We start from the raw sequence: 21,847 nt of genomic DNA on the forward strand, positions 1-21,847 counted from the left end.
TAATTTAGTATCATTCAATGGCTTTATCTTTATAATATTATTAACGTGTCTAAATTGATAGTACAATTAGTTGTTGCCATTATAAGAGATGATGGGGGAAGGGCTTCCGCACATAGGGATCAAAACAATAAATCAGGTACAAACGTGCTTGAAATCCACAGGAGAGGTTACCTCTAGACCAATAATATTTTGTTGATCAACTTAACCAATAGTAAATTTGTATGTCATCCGAATGTTTTAGATTGTTTTAAAAATAGAAACTCTCTAACAATGGTAACTAAAAACGTTATCAATTTAGATCTACCAGTAACATTATAAAAGTAGGGATCAGATTTATGCCAAATTAAAATTTCAATATACTAGACCAATTTTGAAGCTAACGTAGTATTCAACGCATTAAAACCGCGCGTAAGAGTAAGATTTTTTATTGTCAAAGGCAGTTTATAAAAAGAGCTGTAAAGTGGACTATTTAGGCCAAAAAATAGGATAAACTATTTTCTAGTCACCCACTTATTATTTATTTTTTGTTTTTATCATTCAAACATTATTTATTTTAAATCATACCTAGCATTACATTTTGGTTATGTTTTGATCACTCGTTTTTAAAAAATTAATGGTGATGTTAGTGTGTCATCATAAGATAATGTCACATCAGGATTGAAAAATAATTTTAAAAAATGTTCATTGAACTGTTCGTGAATCGTTCTCATAACGTTCGTTTATGTTCGTTTGTTAAGCTAAATAAACGAGTATGAACAAATTTTTTTATGTTCATTTGATAAACGAACGAACACGAACAAATGTGTGTTCGGTTAATTTATGTTCACGAACAAGTTCATTTATGAGCTCGTTTACCCGGTTCTTTTTTTTTACATTTTAAATATTGCTGAAGGTATAGACTAATTGAACACATTATAAAAGTTAAAATTTAAATTATAAATTTTAAAGAGTTTAAGCACTAGTGTTATAATTTTATTATTTTTCTTTAACTTGAAAATGAAAGGACAAAATTCAAAGTTAAATATATAAACAAACAATAAACAAACAATAAATAAAATATTGATGAACACAAAACGAACACGTGCGTAAACATTAAATAAATATATTCACAAACAATAAATAAACAAAAACAAACTTCTTAAAAAAAAATAAATTAAAATAAACATACCTTGTTCGTTCAATCTCCGTTCATTTACACCCCTGTATATGATTCTGATTCTCTTCTGATTGTGCCGCAAGTGAAAAAGCTTAGAGCTTTGCAAAGCTAAAAACCATAAATCTCTTTTGTTTTCCTCTCTTAGTTTGACAAATGTATTAGTTTCAAATGGGTAGCAGTTACTCTGGTGAACCAAACATTGGAAATGAAAGGGGACGAGTGTCTTCAAGGAAAGGCAAGAAGAGTAACTCAGTCAAGCCTAGGGCACCCCAGAGAGGGCTTGGTGTTGCTCAATTAATTGGAGATGCTTAGATTGCATGAACAACTGGGTTGTGGTTATCATCCTTCACTTTTCAATCAGGTATGAGCAAACTAATTCTGGGTTTCTTTTGGTTGTTTCATGGGAAGGTTAGAGATATCAAATTCAGATAGTTTGTGGGAACAGGGAAGAATTCTTTGAAGTTAAAATAGAAATATTTTCTTCTTTGGTACGTACAGGAAGATATGAGAGTGCAGCAAACTGCAGCTTATTATTCATCTATGGTGGCATCTTCTTCATGCTCATATTCATCATCCTCATCAACTTCCTCTGCTTCTTATGGTTTCCACCCCAGCATAATGGTGGGTGGACCTGTTCTTGCCAATTGAGTGCATCTTTGACATGATTTTCTATGTGTCACCCATTATATATACATGTATGTATGTTTTTTTTATCATCACCATGATCACAGCATAAGTTGTGCTTTACTTCTTGGTGTACTAACCCTAGATGCCTGTTTTGCCCCAGGAACTTAATCTTCACCGCTTCTCATACATATCAATATGACTAATTGATTGATTGCTTATGGTTTTTACCTAATATTATACAGATGGGGCTAGGTGAATATGATCAAAGAGCAAACATCAATTATGGTGATTCTCAACATAGTACAACAGCAAGGCGCATAGATGCTTGTTTTCTAGTCATAGATGCATTTTATTTTGGCTTCTAAGTGATGTTTCCAGTTCATTTGTAACACAGTTGGAACCCCAGCAGTAGCATCTTGGACAGCCAGCTTTATGCACAACACAACATGACCAGACAGCTTCTAAATGTTGAGGTCCTATACACACACACACACACATACATATCCTCTTGTAATTTGTATATATCTACTTGAAATAGTTATTGTTGCTTCTTTTTCCTATATATTTTGCAGGATTCACAACCCCAAAAGAGCAAGAAACACAGGAGCCCATTGGGATCCAGTAGTCAGAATTCTGAATCAAGTGAAACAAAAGAGCTGGCTTTGGAGCTCAGATTATCACTGTAAAATCAGTAATATTTGTACCACTTATAAATGCATGTATTGCATCTTATGATTTCCTATGCTCAGGTTTTCATTTGAAAATGCATCTTGTGTGGTTTGATCTTTTTGTTCATTAGTTTTCTAGGGAAATGAAGATCCAAGTCATGATTAAATCCAATTAGTCCTATTGTTAAATAGTTAATTAGTGACTTTATAGAGTGTTTGTTTTGTGTTTAATTTGAAGTTGGGCAAAGGTATCTTGTAGTCACTGAGGTCTGCTTTGTAGAGTGTTTGTTGCTGTCTCATGACTGTAGTTGTAATGACTTGATCACGGTGCACTCTTTTTCCTCTATCCAAGGATAAAGAGGTTTTTTAAATAGGCCCATGCTCTCTTCCTGTTTTGTATGCGTTGCCAATTATACAATATAAAAGCCTTTTCAAATAAATAAAAATAAAAATTGGTGACTTTATTGAACTGCTGTTAAATAGTTGATTAATCATGATTAAATAGTTAATTTCTACCAAACACCTATTAAGATAATTAATTCGTTTAAATTTCAACATTCACAACCTCTTTATGTATTCCAGACTGTAATTTCTTTTGTAAAAATGACTACTCTCCATGAGTAAGCCCGTATATATATCTTCTGATTTTGGCATGGATTTGAGTTTAAATAAAACAAACAAAGGTCAATAGCCCATATTTTGTTTTTCATCATTCAAAGAGAGATTAATAAGAGATTTATTAATTATAATAAGATAAATTATAAATCTCATCAATCAACTTTGATTATATTCTTAAAAAAATCTCTCTAAAAGTTTTCTTTTAAATTTATGAAGAGGAATAGATGAGAAATATATATTGATTTTACGATGATTACACGACGAAAATTGTAGATCGATGTCTTTGTTTATTTTTTGGGTTTACGTTTTGCTAATTTTAAAGAGAATTAAAAAAATCTAAATTGATAGAGTGACATGGACGATGAGGTGAGTTCATCGATGTTTGGAATAACCGGATAAGATGTCAAAGAACGATAGTGTCGACTGTGACATGAGATGTGGATGAAACTATAAGAATTTTAAAGTTGGGAAGACGGTGAAATTGAAGGACAATAAATGAGGCGACTTCCACGTCAATTGAAAACATGCCACACCACTATGGTGTTTCTGATTTAACGCTCGGATTATGAAAAGATGAAACAATTCAACAATTAAGTGATCAAATTAAATAAAATTTTTGATCGAAATATAAATATAATCAAAGTTGAGCGATGAAAATCATAAATCACCCATACAATAACCCTATGGACAATACTTCTTAAATGGGAAAATGGGAAAATGAGAAAATGCAAAGTGATATTTTCCCAAAAGAGTAAGGTACAGGGTCCTTTGTGCATCTTTCAGGAATAGGAAGTAATAGGGATATGTACCCTTTCATTGCAGAGTCAAAAAGTATGATCAAATCATTGCACTATTTGTTTGGCCTTATCACTACCATAAACCACATTAATGTTTAAAATAAATCAACCCTAAATATATATATATATATATAACAAGGTTTATAGCCATTGGATTCTCCTTTAGTTCTATATTGACCTAATTCATCTACCGTACACGTCTGTACATCCTTTACGAGTATCCATCGAGTCCCTAGCCAAGGAAATAGTCTGGGAAGGCATGTGCACGCCCTGCAAATTTGCCTACTCCTCAGCTATGACCATATATGGCTTCTTTTACATGTTATTTTTATTTAACAAATCTATCATCTACTCGATTGAGTGTTGATTTTGTTGATTTGAAAATTATAAAGAGGGAATGAATTGGTGTTTTAAGTTCTTTTAGCTAAATCATTGGGTATTGATATAAAAATAAATATGATTCGTTTATAATGGTTCGATGTTTCAAATATCTACTTTCATTATCTTAGTTTTTCACATTTCATTAACTTAGAGTTGAAGATTTAAAAAAAATATTTAATCTTTACAACATTATCTTTTCACGGTTTATTTATCTTCAAAATTTTTAATATAAGTGACTAAAATAAAACTAGCAGTTAAACTGTTTTGAGTGTAAACACTAATATTGTCTTTGTTTATTCATCAGGGCAAAAAATAAAACTCAAATTAATCTTAAATTATCTTAAGCATATTCGACTATTCAAACAAAACTTCAAACTCAAAATCAACCCAACCTAATGTGATGCCCGTTTTTAACCCCAAGTCAACCTAACTTGATACCAAAATGCAACTCGGAATCAATCTACTCAACCTGTATGCTTTCCTACTTGACAGGATCTCCATCCCACATAAACTCTAGTGAACCCTAAGTGTGTTTGGTTCACGGAATGTAAGATTACCAGTGGGAATAAAAGATTACCAGGAAATAGGATTATTGGAGATGTTGTATTTTTGTGTTTAGTTGGTTTAGCAGGAATATAAGATTATCGTGTTTGGTTAAAGGAATAAAATATTATTGGAATGTATATTTGACCAAATTGTCCTTATTATATATTTGTTTTTTAACAAGTTTAAAAAATATTTATATATTTTCTTTAAAAAATTTAAATTCATAAAATTTATATAATTTTTTTACAAAATTGAAAATATAAAAAGGTTTAATGAAAGGGTAAAATTTTATTTTAACCCCTGAACTTCATATAAAATTTTAATTATAGATTTTTTTTGTAAATCTAAAATAGTTTAAGGATAAATTTGTAATTTAACCTTCGTAGAATTTTTATTATTCAATGACAGAATAAAGATATTTTTGAAAGAATTTTTTAAGGGCATTTTAGTCCAAAACGCCCGTAATCCAACAATACCTAAGGAAAGAGAGATAATGACATTCCCGATAATATACCCAAAAAAATCAACTATTGGTAATGTAAGATTACCGAGAATGACATTCCCGGCCAACCAAACAGGAGAATGTGAATTTCATTCCTATGAGAATCTCACATTCCCCCAACCAAACACACCCTAACTGACATAACCCCAGTACTCTTATCCCAAAATCCAATCACCAATCAATTCAAACCCTAGAATTCTACTTGAATTTAAACGAAAAATGATCACGTGCAATAATCTTAATATACGGTTAAAAAAAAGTATTATCGGTTTTGTTATTATTTAAATAACAAAACCGGTAAAAATTATTGGAAACATTATTATTTCTACCGGTTTTGTTATTATTGGGCGCTTTACCAGGTTTGGTAATATATCTAGTAGAAAAATAATGTTTTAGGTAACGTTTTACCAGATATATTATCAAGCTCGATAAAGCACCAAATAATAACAAAATCAATAGAAATAATAATATTTTATGTAATTTTTTATTGGTTTTATTATTTAAATAATAATAAAATTGATAATGATTTTTTTAACCGTATATTAAGAGTGACGTACTGTAGAACTTCCCGATTGAAACATCATCTCCTTATCCTACAAAATCCGATATCCTCAACCTCCCACCAACCGGATCTTCACCAATTCGAACCCTAAAAATCTCGTTTAGTCAGGTTAACGGGTTAGGTAAACATGTTGTTTGGGTTACGTAAACATTTTGGTGTCTATGTTAATTTAGTGGGCCAGACAAATTTGATCATTGGATTTTTGATTTAACTGATTTTAGTACCTACAATATATATATATATATATATATATATATATATATATATATATATTATTTTGATTGATATGATATAAATACAAAAAATATATGTTTAAAAATTCTCAATCATTTAATATTAAACGTTCACATCTTTATATATGTGGTACTCGAGTCCGAAAATATATACTCCTGCAACATATACATTAGAACATTAATTAATTAGAGAAGTTTCAAACAGACAAAATTAGAGAAATCATCATTAATTCAATGAATGCGAATTGCCTGCCATTTTGGACCGTTTAATATAGTAATTGAGACAACGACCCCGGGTTGGTGTTTTTGTTTGAACTTGCACCATGTGTTTGGTCAGTCTTCTTAATAATTCAATATATAAAATCCTTGATAGAAATTAAATTAGGCCAAAATCGAGAGTTTCTTTTAATGGGTAGAGATGGAATTTAAAATATTTTGAACGGACTAAATTAAATTATTAAAATTTTAAACGGACTAAAAATACAAACGTCCCATTAATTAAGAACCAAGACCCCTACCAATTAATTAAAAAAAAGACCCCTACCAACCTCTCCCTCAACAAGATTACAAACACTGCGGACATTAACCAATAATGTCCACAACATTCCGACGGTTATTTAAGCAGATTTGAAAACGTTAGGTTTTCATTTGATCGTTTTGAAAGATTAGGTTCTTATTTATATATTTATTGGTAATAAAGGACAAACTAAGAAAACATAAAACCTTATATAAGTAATTCTTAAAAAATAGATTTAAACTGATATTTAAGATTTTTTATTATTTTTGTTCATTTATATACTTGAATTAAAATTTAAAATTCAATTTAGTATCTAACTTTTTTTTTGTCTAATTAGATATTGAACTTAGCTTTTTGGATCGCAGATGTATAAATATTTTTTTAGAGTGAGTATATATTTATTAACAATACAAAATTTATAGAAGATATAAGAAATTTCAGATTATATGATGGATACAATCAGTAAAATTTGATATTTCAAAATGGGAACATCGCTATAATAGATAACTAACAAAATAAAATTTCAATTCTAGGGCGGGCAAGTTATATGTGCATCCGCCACTACTTGGATCAAATTAATATTTGAACAACTTTTTTTATCCAAATTTGTACTTACAGTAACTGACTATATGGATCAAGAAGCTAGGTATAAGTACCAATTTGAATAAAAAATCCAAATTGAGATACTTAATTGGACTGGAAAAAAGTTAGGTATCAAATTGAACATCAAATACAAATTTAGGTACCAAGATGTATATTTACCCTTTAAACTTCTACCTACCCACTTTTTTAATTTCGCGCGAATCCATTAGCTTCAGTCAACGAGCTTTCTTAACATACCGTAAAACCCCAAACTACCCCTCTATCCATTTTAAATTTATGTTTATCCTCTTTTAGTTTTATTTATTTATTTTATTTCCTCTCAGAGCACACGCTGTTCGTTTCTGTCGTCTGTTGTCGAGAGTCTCCACCTGTTTGTGGTTTCAGTTTCTTAAAAGAATAAAAAAAAAAGGAGATAAAATCTGAGGAAAAAAACAAGTACTTATAAAAAATTCATTTGAATCTCTTTCTCTAGCTTTGATGATCTGATTGATCGAATCCATTGATCCTATTGAAGCATGGAACGGATCGTTGGTGGCAAATTCAAGCTCGGTCGAAAGATCGGCAGTGGATCCTTCGGTGAAATTTTTCTCGGTTCGTCTCTGCTCGATTTCTACTTTTTTTTTTATTATTTGCGTATGTATATGTTTTAAACTGATTTATTAGCATTATGATTTTTGTTTCAACAGCTACGCATATCGATACGTTTGAGATTGTCGCTGTTAAGATCGTAAGTTTCCTTCAATGATCGTTAGATTCGTGATCTGATTATCGTTTAAGCTTCTTGCGGTAGAAATGACGGCTAAAATTGAAAAATCACTTGTTTCTAGAAGTGAAAAGGATTATGGTTACTAATTTGATTTTGGCGGTTATAGGAGAACAATAGAACAAAGCATCCGCAACTGCTTTACGAAGCAAAGCTGTACAATATTCTACAAGGAGGAAGTAAGTGTTGTACTAGTTCAACTTAATCCAATTATTGAATTTACTTTGATTTTACAGCTGTGGAACAGAATCGTTTTTTTTATGATCTTGATTAATCCATAGGTGGAATTCCAAGCATAAAATGGTCAGGTGTCGATGGTGAAGATAATGCACTTGTTCTCGATTTACTTGGGCCGAGTTTGGAAGATCTTTTTGTGTACTGTGGCAGGAAGTTTTCATTGAAAACTGTCTTAATGTTGGCTGATCAAATGGTGAGTTAAATTTCATTTAAGTTTGTGTTTTTGTTCGGTTTATTTTTGGCTATGAATTATTACTTTATTTTGTATTCTGATGGTTGAATCCTTTTAGATTACAAGAATTGAATATGCTCATTCCAAGGGATTTCTTCATAGAGATATAAAGCCTGATAACTTCCTCATGGGACTCGGTAGGAAAGCAAATCAGGTTTATATAATTGATTTTGGGCTTGCAAAAAGATATCGAGACTCAACAACTAATCGCCATATTCCGTACAGGTAGTTTTGGGTTTAGTTTGTTATTTGTGACTTGCTCCTGTGTTTCTTTGGCTTGCTAGATGTAAACCAGTTTTATGACAGTTGTGTGATATGTCAGTCTTGAATTGCTGTTACCGACATAATTAAATTTGCTTCTTACAGAGAGAACAAGAATTTAACAGGGACTGCACGTTATGCCAGTTGCAATACTCATCTTGGAATAGGTAAGGACTTCCATCTTTTTATGTAATTTCCATTCATCAAGTTGAACTAAACACACATTCATTTACTTGGATATTTTGCCTAATGCTTTTTTCATAGAACAAAGTCGACGTGATGATTTGGAGTCACTTGGCTATGTACTTCTATATTTCCTCAGAGGAAGGTAAACAACCTTTTTCCGGTGCTTTTAAGGCAATATTTTGGTATTTGTTTCTGTGTATTAAGCTGATCAAAATGTGTATGATATAGTCTTCCATGGCAAGGTTTGAAAGCTGCCACAAAGAAGCAGAAATATGATAAAATATGTGAGAAGAAGGTGTCCACTCCTATTGAGGTATGACTATGTTTTATATATCTTTCAGTTCTATGTTGTGGTTCAAGAATGATTTGATTAACATGACTATTGTTTCCTTTGACTTTTGTTGATCAAGGTTCTATGTAAGTCTCATCCTGTGGAATTTGCATCATACTTCCATTATTGCCATTCGTTGACATTTGATCAACGACCTGATTATGGATTCTTGAAGCGTCTTTTCCGTGATTTGTTTGCTCGTGAAGGTATTGTTGTATGCAATTTAACTTTCAATTCTTTAAGAAGAGGTTTTTGAGTTCTGTAGCTTCTACAATGACCATTTCCTTGGTTGAATTGTTCAATGCCTGTCTCACTTGGCCATCATAATTAGCTTGTGCTATACTCTTTTATGTCTTCTATGTTATGGAAGGACTCATTGTTTCAAAGCATGAGACTTAATCAACGTTACTGAAGAAAGTGATTGCGATCTGAGGTGATTTCCTTTGAAATTCCTGGTTTAACTAATTTTTGGTTCTATTTTGTTAAAGGTTATGAGTTTGATTACATATTTGACTGGACTATCATCAAGTATCAGCAAGCGCAGAAAAGTAGATCTCAGCTCCGATCATCTGTTAGTATCTTGCTTATTTTCTTTGAAACTTACAACAAAATTTGTTCTTGGTTGCATTTAGTGTTGTATATATATTTTGGACCTGCCTTAGTGATTTGGCATTTGTATCCTTTAATGGGAGATTTGTTCTTTCTGATAAGATAATATTTCCCCAAATTACAGCCAGCTCCTGGAGGTAGCAGCTTTCATCCAATACCAGTGGATGTGAACAATCATCAAGGTTGGCTCCTGGTGATGCATTTTTTGCTCAAATGACTGGATCGTATATTTAGGGATTTATCTGTTAGATAAAGGATTTTAGATGACATGTGATAAGCTAAAAGGAGAGACCTAATTTGCATAAAAGTCGAGATAGGGTTGATATGTAAAATCATCAAATATCTTTGTTGTAGAGAAATTTCAAATGCTGCTATTATTGATGTTGGTTTTACTAGGAAATAAATAGGATTTGTGTTTGCTTAACTGCCAGGAGGTTTCAATCCGACTTACTTGGCTGATATTACAGGCATTAAATCAAGCAATGTTTCGGGTCCAGGTGGACACATGCAACTTAAACAAGCAACAGGAAAGAACTTGATTTCTGATAGTAATGTTGGTAAAAATGTAAGTTTGTGATCATATTTCAAAATAAGAAGGAAAATTTATGCCGACTATTTTTGTTTGTGTAGACATTTATGGATACAGTTCTTTATTGTTTATTTATCTTAATTAGGAATCATTCTTGTGCTTTTAGATCTTGGAATGCATTCTAGCTTCATTTGCGTTATTGATTTTCATGTTTGGTTTGGCAGATTTTTTACCCTCATACACCCTCATCTTCATTTGCACCTACTGGCACCTCGAAAAGAAATGGGCTGAAGTCAACATTGCCCAATGAAGCTGCCAATTCTGGGCTTGGGCATGGAAATAAAATCGGTCCTTCCAGTAGTTGGATTTCGTCATTGCAACGCACTTCATCCGCCAAATGATGAAAATGGTAATTTTCTATTGAGTTGGACTTTAACTGAATGCAATTAATGCTCGGTATACTGGCATTACAGACCAAATATTCACAATATTACTCTTTAGCTATGATTCTGAACAAGGGATATTCTAGTTATGCATCTACGGAGTCGATTAATTTTGGTGCTTTCATGTCATGTCATGCTTTTCTACTAGAGAGATTCTAGTGTGCAGTTATGTGTCATAATGACCCAAATAGCATATTTTATATCTATGAATTTTAATAAATGTGAATCTTGTGTGAGGCACTACGTTCTACCCATTAGGTATTTCGATTTCATTTTGACATTTGATAGGCACAACAGTAAGCACTCTTTTTCTTCACATGAGTTTCAATTCTATCCGTTCCCTCAAAGGGACTCATCTATGTCATGGAATATCTTGTTTCACGTTTTCTTCATGCTCCAGTTGTTTTCTCAGTTCAATTTCTTGCTTCTAATTCGCAGGATGCATTTCTGCCTACAATATATATCCCTAGATGCTACAAGTTAACATGGAAAATCTAGATAAGGGCTGCTTGAAGAGAAACTATATATGGTTTGATATCTTGCCTCGAGTCAGTCGATTCTGCAAAAATATCAAGTTTTTACCTTCGATTGTGATTTGATTCTGGCGGAAGGGGTTAGCAGTGCCGGATGCAAGTAGTGTTTCCCACCCTGAAATTTAAATTTATTTCGGTTAGTTATTTATTTATTGATCGTGCATACAATGAATTTTATTTGTGCCTACCCTCAAACAATAATTTTATATAGTTAATATATGTGTGTCCATCTTCAAGAATATTATTGGATCCGCCGTGGGAGATTAGTTTATTTCAATCAACATATTATCTGAGATAGATCGAAATGTCGGACAAGCCAGTGTGCCGATAATCTATATCTATCAAGCTTGTCCAACACCGGTGCATTGCAATAGAAGCTGTTTGAGATAACTATTTGAACTTGGATTGTGAAGAACCGAGGAGCTCGATGTGGCTATGCTTGGACTTGGAGAGCATATTATGTGTACATGGTTGTGAAGTTTTAAACTAGGACAGGAATTCCAGTAATGGAGTTGTGGGAAATCTTAAAGTTGGATGATAAAAAACCATTATGTTCGTTGCCCCTACAACTGAAGCTCCTTTGCGTGTAGATTTTCTGTTTAGTATTCAGTGTTGACGTTTCCATATTTTTTTTAATAATCTGAAAGTGATTATAAGGTAGCACCTGATTAAAATTTTTCTTAATCTATTTTTTTTAAATTAACCACTGATATTCGATCTATTGACCGGTTAATTCAGATCGAGTATTACAAAGACAAGGGCAATCTTCTCAACCCAGTTTGTTCCATTTGCAAAAGTCAGGATTTGAACCTTTGAGATATTGCTTAAGGAATCTAGTATCTCATCTCACTAGACTAACTGGTTGTTAGTAAAATTTTCCTAATCTTTTGATAATGCACAGCTTGTAGATGCAATTGCACGAATCCATGAATTTTAGGAAGAACAATATTTTCTTTTGCCATTGACTTCGATGCTTCCATGTTCTTAATTATGATCAAAATTGTTCGTTTTGATTTTCTTATTTTTATTGTGATTAAGATAACGGTCAAATATATATTGTGTGTATAATGTAGTAAGAGGGAAGCTGTCTATGAAGGTTGCAAATCTTATTAAATGTCCTTCTGGATTAGTAAATGTGCTTTTTTTAAGAGGAGAGTAATGGTTTAGGAGTATTACATTCTTGGAATTAAAGTCAAAATGATATTTTCAAAAGTTGGAAGCCCAAAGACAAATAAAGATACACATCAATACTAAACATATTGTTTAAAATTCATTTTTAAGAAAATAAATATAAATATTGTTTTAAAATTCATTTGTATTAAAATTTACTATAAATAAAATCATATAAGTCGTGAATAATTATTTGAAAAACATTGATGAATTGAATGTATTTACCTTCCCTTATAAGATTGTCTAAACTCGAAACTTAAGTCAATCAAAACTAAAATCTAATGTCAATAAGACTATAATGATATCTCTTGTTAATATACTATAAATCTAATTATATTTATCAAATTCATAAACGAAAGCTAATAAATCACCGTATCTTTATTTATAAAAAAATATTAAAGTTAAAATACAGATGAGTCTTTTATCCCAATTGTGGAGTTATAGATCTATTTGAAAAAGATAAATTCTATCAAAGGTTACCTAATTATGAATAAGTCTACAATTTGACGACAACACTTTCAAAACGTACAATTTGGTTATTTTATTTATCAATATATCAAAGTTAGAGCAAAATCAGTTCCTCGTCAACACTTTGTTATTGAATGCTTTTATACTTCACATCCCAATATCAAATCAAAATAATTTCACATTTGAATCATTAAAATCCGAATTACTGCAAAGTCGATCGATGATTTTCAAATTTTGATTCGAAAATTTTCTTATTGCCTAGATAATTTACTTAAAAATTTTATTAGTCTATTAACAACGTACACACCTCATAGATACAACTGTTCGAATCCGAATCTTTTAAAGAAAATAATATTCTCTTTTACTACTGAAACCATATTAAATTCTGACTAGATACTTTCAGATAGTTTTTTTTTTTTGTTACATTTGAATTAATAATTATATCGGATTTAGGTTAACACATCTCGCTAACAAAAATTTAAAGATAATGTAACACATTTCACTGAAAACCAAGTTGAAAGTTTTGGTGGATACAAAATATCTTACAAAAAGATTGTAGAACTTCCGTGGGAGCAGCAACACCACCATTGCCCCCCATGTTTGGTGACATACCACAAGTCACGTCCCCTGAGAAAGTCTTTTAATACCCTCTCTTCTGTGATCATTTGTAGCTTGCAAAAACCGGACTATCCGAGCCAAATTCGGTCTTATGGAACCAGTCATTTGTAGTACGCAAGGATTGGTCTATCAAAACCGGCTTTGGTGCCCGACAACTCTGAAGTTAAATCCTCAACTTTTCTGAATCCTATCTGCGAACCAGATACACAATTCTCGGATCAATAATTGACCGAACCATCTGATCTGTAACCTCAGGCATCATAAATGACAAAATATATACCTTGTCTAGAAGAATTTCCCGAAAGGAATCCGGTCTGTACTTGATGTCATGATAATTGCTTGCTGTTGTCTGCAATATATGGTAGGAAGTGCCGTAAGTACTGAGATTCACCCAATAATTGTTTGCATTTACTAAAAAGGAATAGAACTATACCTCAGAGACTTTGCGGTTCTTTTCATATGAATTCCAAGGTTGAGGTTCCAAGACGAAGACTCCACCCTGCTCGAGTTCATACCACATGCACTTCAGATGACTAATATTACATGAATTCTTCTACGGGTGAAAAGAAAATCGATACTCATTAATGAAAAGAATTTGGCTTAAATGAAATTACCGGACGTAGAAGTCTCCAAATCTTTGAGAATGCTGTAATCAAGCCATCATCACCCCAGTTCAGGTGAATCCACTTCGTCACACTCAAACTGTGTTGCAAAAGTACCCATTTGAAACAGAATAATGTATCAGTAAAAAGGACCACACTTCACGGATTAACCGGAACCATATATATAACAAGAGAAGCCTTACCAAAGAACTGTATCATACTGCTTATCAGGCAGTTGACTCCACACAAAATTTTCTTCTCGAAAAGAGACTATATCTGATAGATTTCTTTCACCGGAAGAATTATGATTTGGGTTATTGCTTGAGCCTTCATTTGAAGATTTAGTAGCACACTCCTCTGACCCGTTTACATCTTGTACAACCTTTACATTGGAACCATTTGTATTTTTCTTCTCAGCAGATTCTGTTTTCACAAATTTTCTAAGGTGCCAAATTGCTTCTTGTACTAGACCTAAGAATGGAAAAAATGAAATTTGCTTTAATCTTCCCTCGGTTTCAGGCTTAACAGCAGGTACTTCAACACTGGAAGCAACATAGCAGAACTAAGGCTTATCCAATAAAAGAGAAAAACTACAATAAACATAAGTCCGAATATCTATGTTCTCACAATATCAAGGCTGCTGTTAGGATCTTACCAGAATCGATGTCGATTCCAAGGATGCTCCCGCAATTGTACTTCTTTGCTGCATAAATATGAAAAGAAAAAAAAATACCAATGTTAACAAATACAACCCAAATACCTCTGAATCATCATCACATTTTTTTGTCAAAATCTTAAGCTAGAAGGGACACAAAACAGCATAATCCTTGCACCTGTTAAAGCATCGTGCATAAAAATGCTAGGGTAATGTATATTTTGGACGTCATTGCATTGAAGAGCGACCACTGAAGAACAATGCACACTCAAAGTTTTGTCCCTTCACTTTGAAGAGAGCCCCAGACATCTCTTGATGCTTGAACAGACAAACCAATGGCCACTAAAAGACTAGATTGGTATAAATCTTGCACCCATGGGCCATGACCACTACTATACTCAAAGACAGAAAACCTTGAGTGCATCCTTCTTCAGCGCAACAACACTCAAAGAGGACAAGAGCTTCACATTATCAACACCGAACTCTAATAGCACCCTAATGGCCTAACATTATCTCCAGCAGAAATAAAGAGTAAAAACACAAGCAGAAAATCCAAAAGAATGGTTCTTCATGTTATATTCTGGGAGGCACTGTCGTTGAATGTCCGGGATTTTATCTCCCGGTCATGGGAGGGCGCAATTCAAAGATCATGCAGTGCTGTGACTTAACAAATGCCGAGGGTAGTGTGATGGCGGAGACTTAAATGTAGAACCGGAGAACCTTAGTGCCCCTGATTCCCTGAAGCACCACAGTTATTCGATCCTGCAATCAAGTCCCGCCATCACACCATCCTTCAATCGGGTCTTGGCACACTGTCTCGGGATAGTGTGTAGAGAGACAAAATCCCGAGCATTCAACAGCAGTGCCGACCGCACAACGGGGAGATCACTCAACACTTCATAACACATAAAACCAATTTAGTAAAAAAAAGGTACCAATTTGGATTGTAATAATGCCACTGTTACAACCGATATCCAAGCAATCCTTCCCTTCAAACCACTCTTTCTTTAACACCCTAATGCGAGGATCTTCTTCTCTTTCAGCATCCCGTCCAATCTGATCATGCATATAAAAAATAAATAAAACCCATTTTTTTCATCAAATATAAAACAAAACAAGTAAATAAAAAAGGGTTTTTTTATTACTCTGTAACCATAATAGTGCCGGTAATTCCCGTAAGGGAAAACTTTTTTGATTTTCTTGTAGGGGTTACTCTTTGCTTGGGTTTCAACGCTGCGTTTCGTCGCTTCTCTATTGTTCCCGTTTCTTCCTTCTTTATCAGCCTCACCGTCTTGTTGTTTTCGCTTCTGCTTTCGGTTATTGCGCTTCTTTTCGTTGATTTCCGCCATAACTTCTTGAGGAAGAAAAGCAAGTGATGAAGAAGAAGAAGAAGAAGAAGCAGTGCAACGGCGCTTTCTATGACTTGATTCTTACGCTTTAGTGAAAGGGTTTTAGAGACAATCGGGTTTTGAAAAGAGGAGCAGCTTAAGCAGCTGAAAATGCTGCAGTGCTTTGTAGGTTTTATTTGCGTAAACTATACTAGTGGTCCATTTTATTTTTTATTTTCCTTTTTTAGACATATATTTTAAAAAAGTTATGTTTTGGTTCCTTTTATTTGTGATCTGTCTTATTTTGGTCTCGGTTAGGTGCTAATTATCGTTATTTTGATGACATTATATACTAGTAAAAATGTTAAAAGTTTAAATTGACTCTTAAATTTTAGATAAAATAATAATTTGACCCTGTATTTTAAAAAAAAATTAATTTGATCTTTGTACTTTAGATAAAATATTAATTTAACCCTTGAATATTATCAAAATCTCAGTTGTCGATCACATTTTACTATCTTCATCGATCATCATTTATTTTTTTGTTGTTGACCACTACTAACCATCGTCATCGACAATTGAGGAATCATAAAATTTTTAATTCACTCATTTTAATATGAATGTGTATCCATCATTTATTTTATCAAAAAATACCTTGAACTTCAAAAATCTATTGACGACAAATTCGAAAGTCGCTTCTTTTATTTGAAAGATGTAATGACGGAAAAAATATAGATACATTACATCTTTAAATTTGTAATGTTATTTAATAAATTAAATTAAAATTAAAAGTACATAATATATGTATTATGTTATTTTTTAAAATAAATGTTTTTCTAAGGATAAAATATTTATGAGATTATAAATAAGTTAAAAAATCATGAAAATAAATAATATGTAAAGTGTAGTTGTTAAAGGACTAAATGTCTGAAAAATTAAAATCACATATGTATCTTACTGTGGTTGACTAATATATTGTTCAAATTTAGTAAAATTGATTTAAAACGATAGAATAATTGAAGAAATAAAAAAAAGTAAAAGATAAAATTATAAAGTAATCAAATTATTCGTGAATAATTCATTTCCGTTTCCTTCTCGCTCTTCCCTCACTCAAACCGCGCACAGTTTTTCCCACCGACAAAACTCCGAGGATCTAGAGGTTTGCTGTTTTTTTGTCCTAAATTTCGTGTATTTTTTTTGTAGTTAATCAATCAATGCTTATGCTTTCAACTATGCTAAATCAAATCTATTGTGCAAAACACATCTGGGTTTTGGTTTGCTGATGCTCATTTTGGTTATGGAGTTCGTTAATGGATTTAGAAATATATTTCGTAGTGAATATAAAAGATGGGTTTTTTTAGTTGCATTCGTTGCTATCACCCATTTGTTGTTTCAGTCCTTTTTGCTTCCATATGGGAATGCTCTTAGGTCTTTGTTGCCTGGTCATGAGGATTCGGTAGAGGGTTATGAGAATGCTATAATTAGAGTAAAATCTACTGCAAAACCGGCGGTGGTACGAAATCCTCTTACCATAAACGCATCTGCTATGGGTACCAGGGATGTTATGTTTAGTAATGTGGTGCTGAAGGGTGGTGATAGTTTGAATTTGAATGTCCGTGGTGGTGTTGGGAATGGTGGCCATATAATGGAGGATCGCTGGGAAATTGAGAATGGTTTTGTATCAGAGGGTACGGATAGAGTTGGTGTCGATAACGATGATGATGATGATGAATCTGAGAATGGTGAAGATCTAAATGAGATTGCTGTGTTGGAGGATGTCATTCGGGATCAAGATGATTATGTAAATTCTACATCGAGAACGGAGTTGACAACTGGAGCTGGAAATGGTTTTGAGATAGAGCAGGTTGTGAAACACGGTCAGGAAGTGTCGACCGGAAAACTTGAGGATAAGATGAGTGAGGTGGCTAAAGAACTTGGGATTGTAAGTACGTCTTCACGGTCTCCTGCATTGGCCTCACCTATAGTGTCTTCAATGGCGAACCAGACATCAAAATCGGTGATTGGTAAACCAGGGAAGAAAAAGATGAGATGTGAAATGCCACCAAAATCGGTGAGTTCAGTAGATGAGATGGAACGCATATTACTACGACACCGTAGGTCATCTCGTGCGGCGGTAATCTATATTTTCATGAATGGTTAAATATTATGCTTGCTGCTTTATATATTGAATGTAAACAATAGAAAAGAAAACTGTTGTGTGATTGCAGAGACCTCGTCGTTCATCTGTACGTGACCAAGAAATCTTTGTCGCAAGATTGCAGATCGGAAATGCTCCCATCATAGTGAACGATCAAGATCTTTACGATCCTCTTTTTAGGAATGTTTCATCCTTTAAAAGGTAAGTCTACTTTAAGCGTAGCTCTGGATGATGACTACTATTTCTAGATGTGCACTAAACTGATTCTTTTCCATTACGACATTGCTTGGAATTTCAGCATCTATTATTGATATATCAGCCTATAATTTTCATTTTGTCTGTAATGAAAGATAGTACATTGGAGTAATATCTAATATCCATCTCGGATGAATAAAACCACCGGTGTCTTTTATTTATGTTTTCGAGGTAAGATCAAAGATTTTGGCTCACAAGCTGTCTTAAAAAGCCTTCTGCATTTATAGAAAGCTTGAAGACCGAACAGATAAATAGCTAAAGCAAAAGGTGTCAATCTTGGGACTTTGAATTCACTATTTTGTTTAGACTGTGGACCTGATTCTCTTCTCTCCCCAGTTCCGTATTTGTTTATTTATGTAATGCTTGGTGGACTTTGAGAAAAATGTTTTGATATTTTTGGTTCCTGTTAGGTTGGGGTTTGCTTATTGTTGTAAGGGTTATTTGGATTTATTTTCCATGGTTGTAATGATTATTTTCTAATGAAATATAAGGCACTCTTTTTCTCCTTCTGCAGATTAAGGAGCTTCTATACAAGCTCCATTAATCATGAAGGAGGTTTCTAATGAGGCCTTCAAATCTTATCAAAAAAAAAATGTTTAGATATCGAATGACGCTTTTGCACATTGCAGGAGTTATGAACTTATGGAGCGCACACTCAGAGTTTTCATCTATAAAGATGGGAAAAAACCCATCTTTCATCTGCCTATACTCAAGGGATTATATGCCTCGGAGGGATGGTTTATGAAATTGATGCAAGGGAATAAGCGTTTCGTTGTGAAAGACCCTCGAAGGGCGCATCTGTTTTATATGCCTTTCAGTTCCCGAATGCTGGAGTACACCCTTTATGTACGAAATTCTCATAACCGGACTAACCTACGCCAGTTTATGAAGGATTACACAGAAACTATTGCAGCAAAGTATCCGTACTTTAACCGAACTGGTGGAGCAGATCATTTCCTCGTTGCTTGCCACGATTGGGTATGTTCTTCATTTCAAGCATCGTTCTAGTTTCTTGGTTTTATCCTATAACTTCCATGGAACATGTTGTTGTGATTGAAATATGATAACTGAAATTTTATAGGCTCCATACGAAACAAGGCACCATATGGAGCATTGCATCAAAGAACTCTGCAATGCGGATGTCACTGCAGGTTTCAAAATCGGGAGGGATGTTTCTCTTCCAGAAACATATGTCCGGTCCGCAAGAAATCCTCTTAGGGATCTCGGAGGAAAACCGCCTTCTCAGAGGCATATTCTTGCCTTCTATGCCGGAAGCAATCATGGTTATCTGCGTCCGATCTTATTGAAACACTGGGAAGACAAAGACCCCGATATGAAGATCCTCGGTCCAATGCCTCCTGGTGTTGCAAGTAAAATGACTTATATCCAGTACATGAAGAGCAGCAAGTACTGTATCTGCCCCAAAGGCTACGAGGTCAACAGTCCACGAGTCGTCGAATCCATCTTTTACGAGTGTGTTCCCATTATTATCTCCGACAATTTCGTGCCCCCATTTTTCGAAGTTCTGGATTGGGGAGCGTTCTCGTTAATACTCGCGGAGAAAGACATTCCGAACCTGAAAGACATACTGATGTCAATAGGGCAAGAGAGGTATCTTGCTTTGCAACTCGGTGTTCGGAAGGTTCAACGACATTTCCTCTGGCATGCTAAGCCCGAGAGGTACGATCTCTTCCACATGACGCTTCATTCGATTTGGTATAACAGAGTCCACCAGATAAAACTCAGATAGTAGTAACATCAATGGCCATCGAAAACGACGAAACCGAGTAAAAATGTGATTATTCATGTATGCTATGTTTTTTCTTAGATATGTACATATGAACCAATGATATTTCCATTAGAATTGTTTCGGAATGACACTCGAGCTCGGATCATTTGGAATTACTTCGTTTCTGACTGTTTCATATTGATTTGGGCCATTTCACCAACCAGGCAAAACAGGGTTCAGTTTTCTTGCATGGAATTTAACTGAAAACTGCGGACCACTTGGAAAAACAGAAGAGTGAAGAGTGTCTACTTACGGCTCTTTGTCTATTAAATGAAGGGTAAAGTACATTATGGGTCACTTAATTATACTCAAATAATCCTTTTGGCTATTCAACTTTTAGAAATCGTAAAATAATCATTAAATTTATCAAATTGTTATAAAATAGTCATTGCGTTATAAGGATGATAATTTGACTCAAGCTCGATAGATTTCAATTTAATCCAATGCTATAAGGGTTGGGTTTTCTTTTTTCTCTTTGAATTTTGGTTTTAGAATGAATTTGAGTTTAAGATAAAAAGTATTCGATCTAATTCAAAAAAAAATAGTATACTTAACTTTATATACTTAAGGATAACTATTATACCATCTCTTTATATATATATATATATATATATATATATTAATTAGGTCTTTAATTTAAAAATAAAAATAAAAAAATTTATATTTTGATTAAGTTGGATTAAATTTTTATGTTAAGATTTGATTTAAATTTTAAATTAAATAAAACTTTGTTACAGTCAAATGACTTCGATTAAAAGCTGAACTTTTGTTTTTTTGAAATGAGATTGAAGTGGATCATTTCATGGAGTGAAAGCTTGATGGCATTTGTCCGCCATGCTTACCAAAGGGTCTGTTTCCATCACGTCACGTGTCTCTAACCAAACAGAGTCAATCCATATCCACTTACCTAATCACAAATCTCCCACACGGGTAGTTCCAATTACCCTTACATGCCGGCTTTTACAGTATGTCGGTTAAATGTAATAAGTTTTTTTTACCTAAGGTTTAATTCTGATTTTAGTCATTCTACTAGACTGAATTTAAGATTAAATCTTATTACTTTAATTTTACATAATTAGGTCTCTATATCTATAACGTTAATTATGTTATTATCTAAATTGACAATACCGTCGTATCGGACAACTGTATAAGTAAAAGTGTTTGCAGAAATTGAGATCTAAACTCTCGTGTATTTCACGAATTGATATTGTGGTGGTGCTTTCTTGTATTGTAGCACATAGTTAAATTCTCGTAGTTAATGTTGATATTTGATGTGGATATCAAGGTATATGGACTAAATATTTATTTAAGTTTGATATTTATTAATATTCATATAGAGATATAATAATTGTGACGGATTCTAACTATTCACTTGTTTTTATTTAAATAAAATTTATATATAATGTTGGAAAAAATATATAATTATCATGATTATTTGAGAGATAAAATTAAATGTAATGATATTAAGAG

At 33.1% G+C, this 21,847-nt stretch overlaps 3 protein-coding genes across 3 annotated transcripts; 2 read left to right on the plus strand and 1 right to left on the minus strand.

The window, feature by feature from the left end:
* The first annotated feature begins 1,248 nt into the window (after positions 1–1,248).
* On the plus strand, positions 1,249–2,489 carry LOC120149896 (protein SPEAR1-like). Its single transcript, XM_039162602.1, is given in 6 exon segments — positions 1,249–1,450; positions 1,452–1,517; positions 1,655–1,777; positions 2,026–2,096; positions 2,178–2,256; positions 2,356–2,489. Coding segments are annotated over 6 exon segments (579 nt in total). The 5' UTR covers positions 1,249–1,324; the 3' UTR covers positions 2,470–2,489.
* A 5,048-nt stretch (positions 2,490–7,537) lies between these two features.
* Positions 7,538–20,432, plus strand: LOC120150107. Its single transcript, XM_039162825.1, has 16 exons — positions 7,538–7,801; positions 7,897–7,937; positions 8,083–8,152; positions 8,255–8,403; positions 8,501–8,667; positions 8,809–8,870; positions 8,968–9,031; positions 9,118–9,202; positions 9,300–9,426; positions 9,709–9,791; positions 9,954–10,011; positions 10,297–10,386; positions 17,876–18,309; positions 18,404–18,534; positions 19,218–19,566; positions 19,670–20,432. Exons 1-16 carry the CDS (start codon positions 7,726–7,728, stop codon positions 20,336–20,338), a joined length of 2,655 nt encoding a protein of 884 aa, XP_039018756.1. The 5' UTR covers positions 7,538–7,725; the 3' UTR covers positions 20,339–20,432.
* LOC120150109 (probable RNA methyltransferase At5g51130) lies at positions 13,564–16,309 on the minus strand. The gene is made up of 8 exons (XM_039162829.1): positions 15,993–16,309; positions 15,783–15,903; positions 14,848–14,895; positions 14,396–14,663; positions 14,205–14,292; positions 14,024–14,089; positions 13,871–13,939; positions 13,564–13,781 (listed from the first exon to the last, which is right to left on the minus strand). The coding sequence occupies exons 1-8, from the start codon at positions 16,194–16,196 to the stop codon at positions 13,692–13,694; spliced, it is 954 nt and encodes a 317-aa protein (XP_039018760.1). The 5' UTR covers positions 16,197–16,309; the 3' UTR covers positions 13,564–13,691.
* Positions 20,433–21,847: the final 1,415 nt, after the last annotated feature.

This window comes from Hibiscus syriacus, unplaced genomic scaffold (assembly GCF_006381635.1).
Source record: "Hibiscus syriacus cultivar Baekdansim isolate YM2019G1 unplaced genomic scaffold, ASM638163v2 tig00111013_pilon, whole genome shotgun sequence".
Lineage (NCBI taxonomy): Eukaryota > Viridiplantae > Streptophyta > Magnoliopsida > Malvales > Malvaceae > Hibiscus > Hibiscus syriacus.

Coding starts and splice junctions, on each gene's coding strand:
- LOC120150107 (XM_039162825.1), top strand. CDS start 7,726: ATGGAACGGATCGTTGGTGGCAAATTCAAGCTCGGTCGAAAGATCGGC. Junction 7,938..8,082: donor AGATTGTCGCTGTTAAGATC/GTAAGTTTCCTT, acceptor TGGCGGTTATAG/GAGAACAATAGAACAAAGCA. Junction 10,012..10,296: donor GGATGTGAACAATCATCAAG/GTTGGCTCCTGG, acceptor CTGATATTACAG/GCATTAAATCAAGCAATGTT.
- LOC120150109 (XM_039162829.1), bottom strand. CDS start 16,196: ATGGCGGAAATCAACGAAAAGAAGCGCAATAACCGAAAGCAGAAGCGA. Junction 14,293..14,395: donor CAGTATGATACAGTTCTTTG/GTAAGGCTTCTC, acceptor TTTGCAACACAG/TTTGAGTGTGACGAAGTGGA. Junction 13,940..14,023: donor AGAACCGCAAAGTCTCTGAG/GTATAGTTCTAT, acceptor CATATATTGCAG/ACAACAGCAAGCAATTATCA.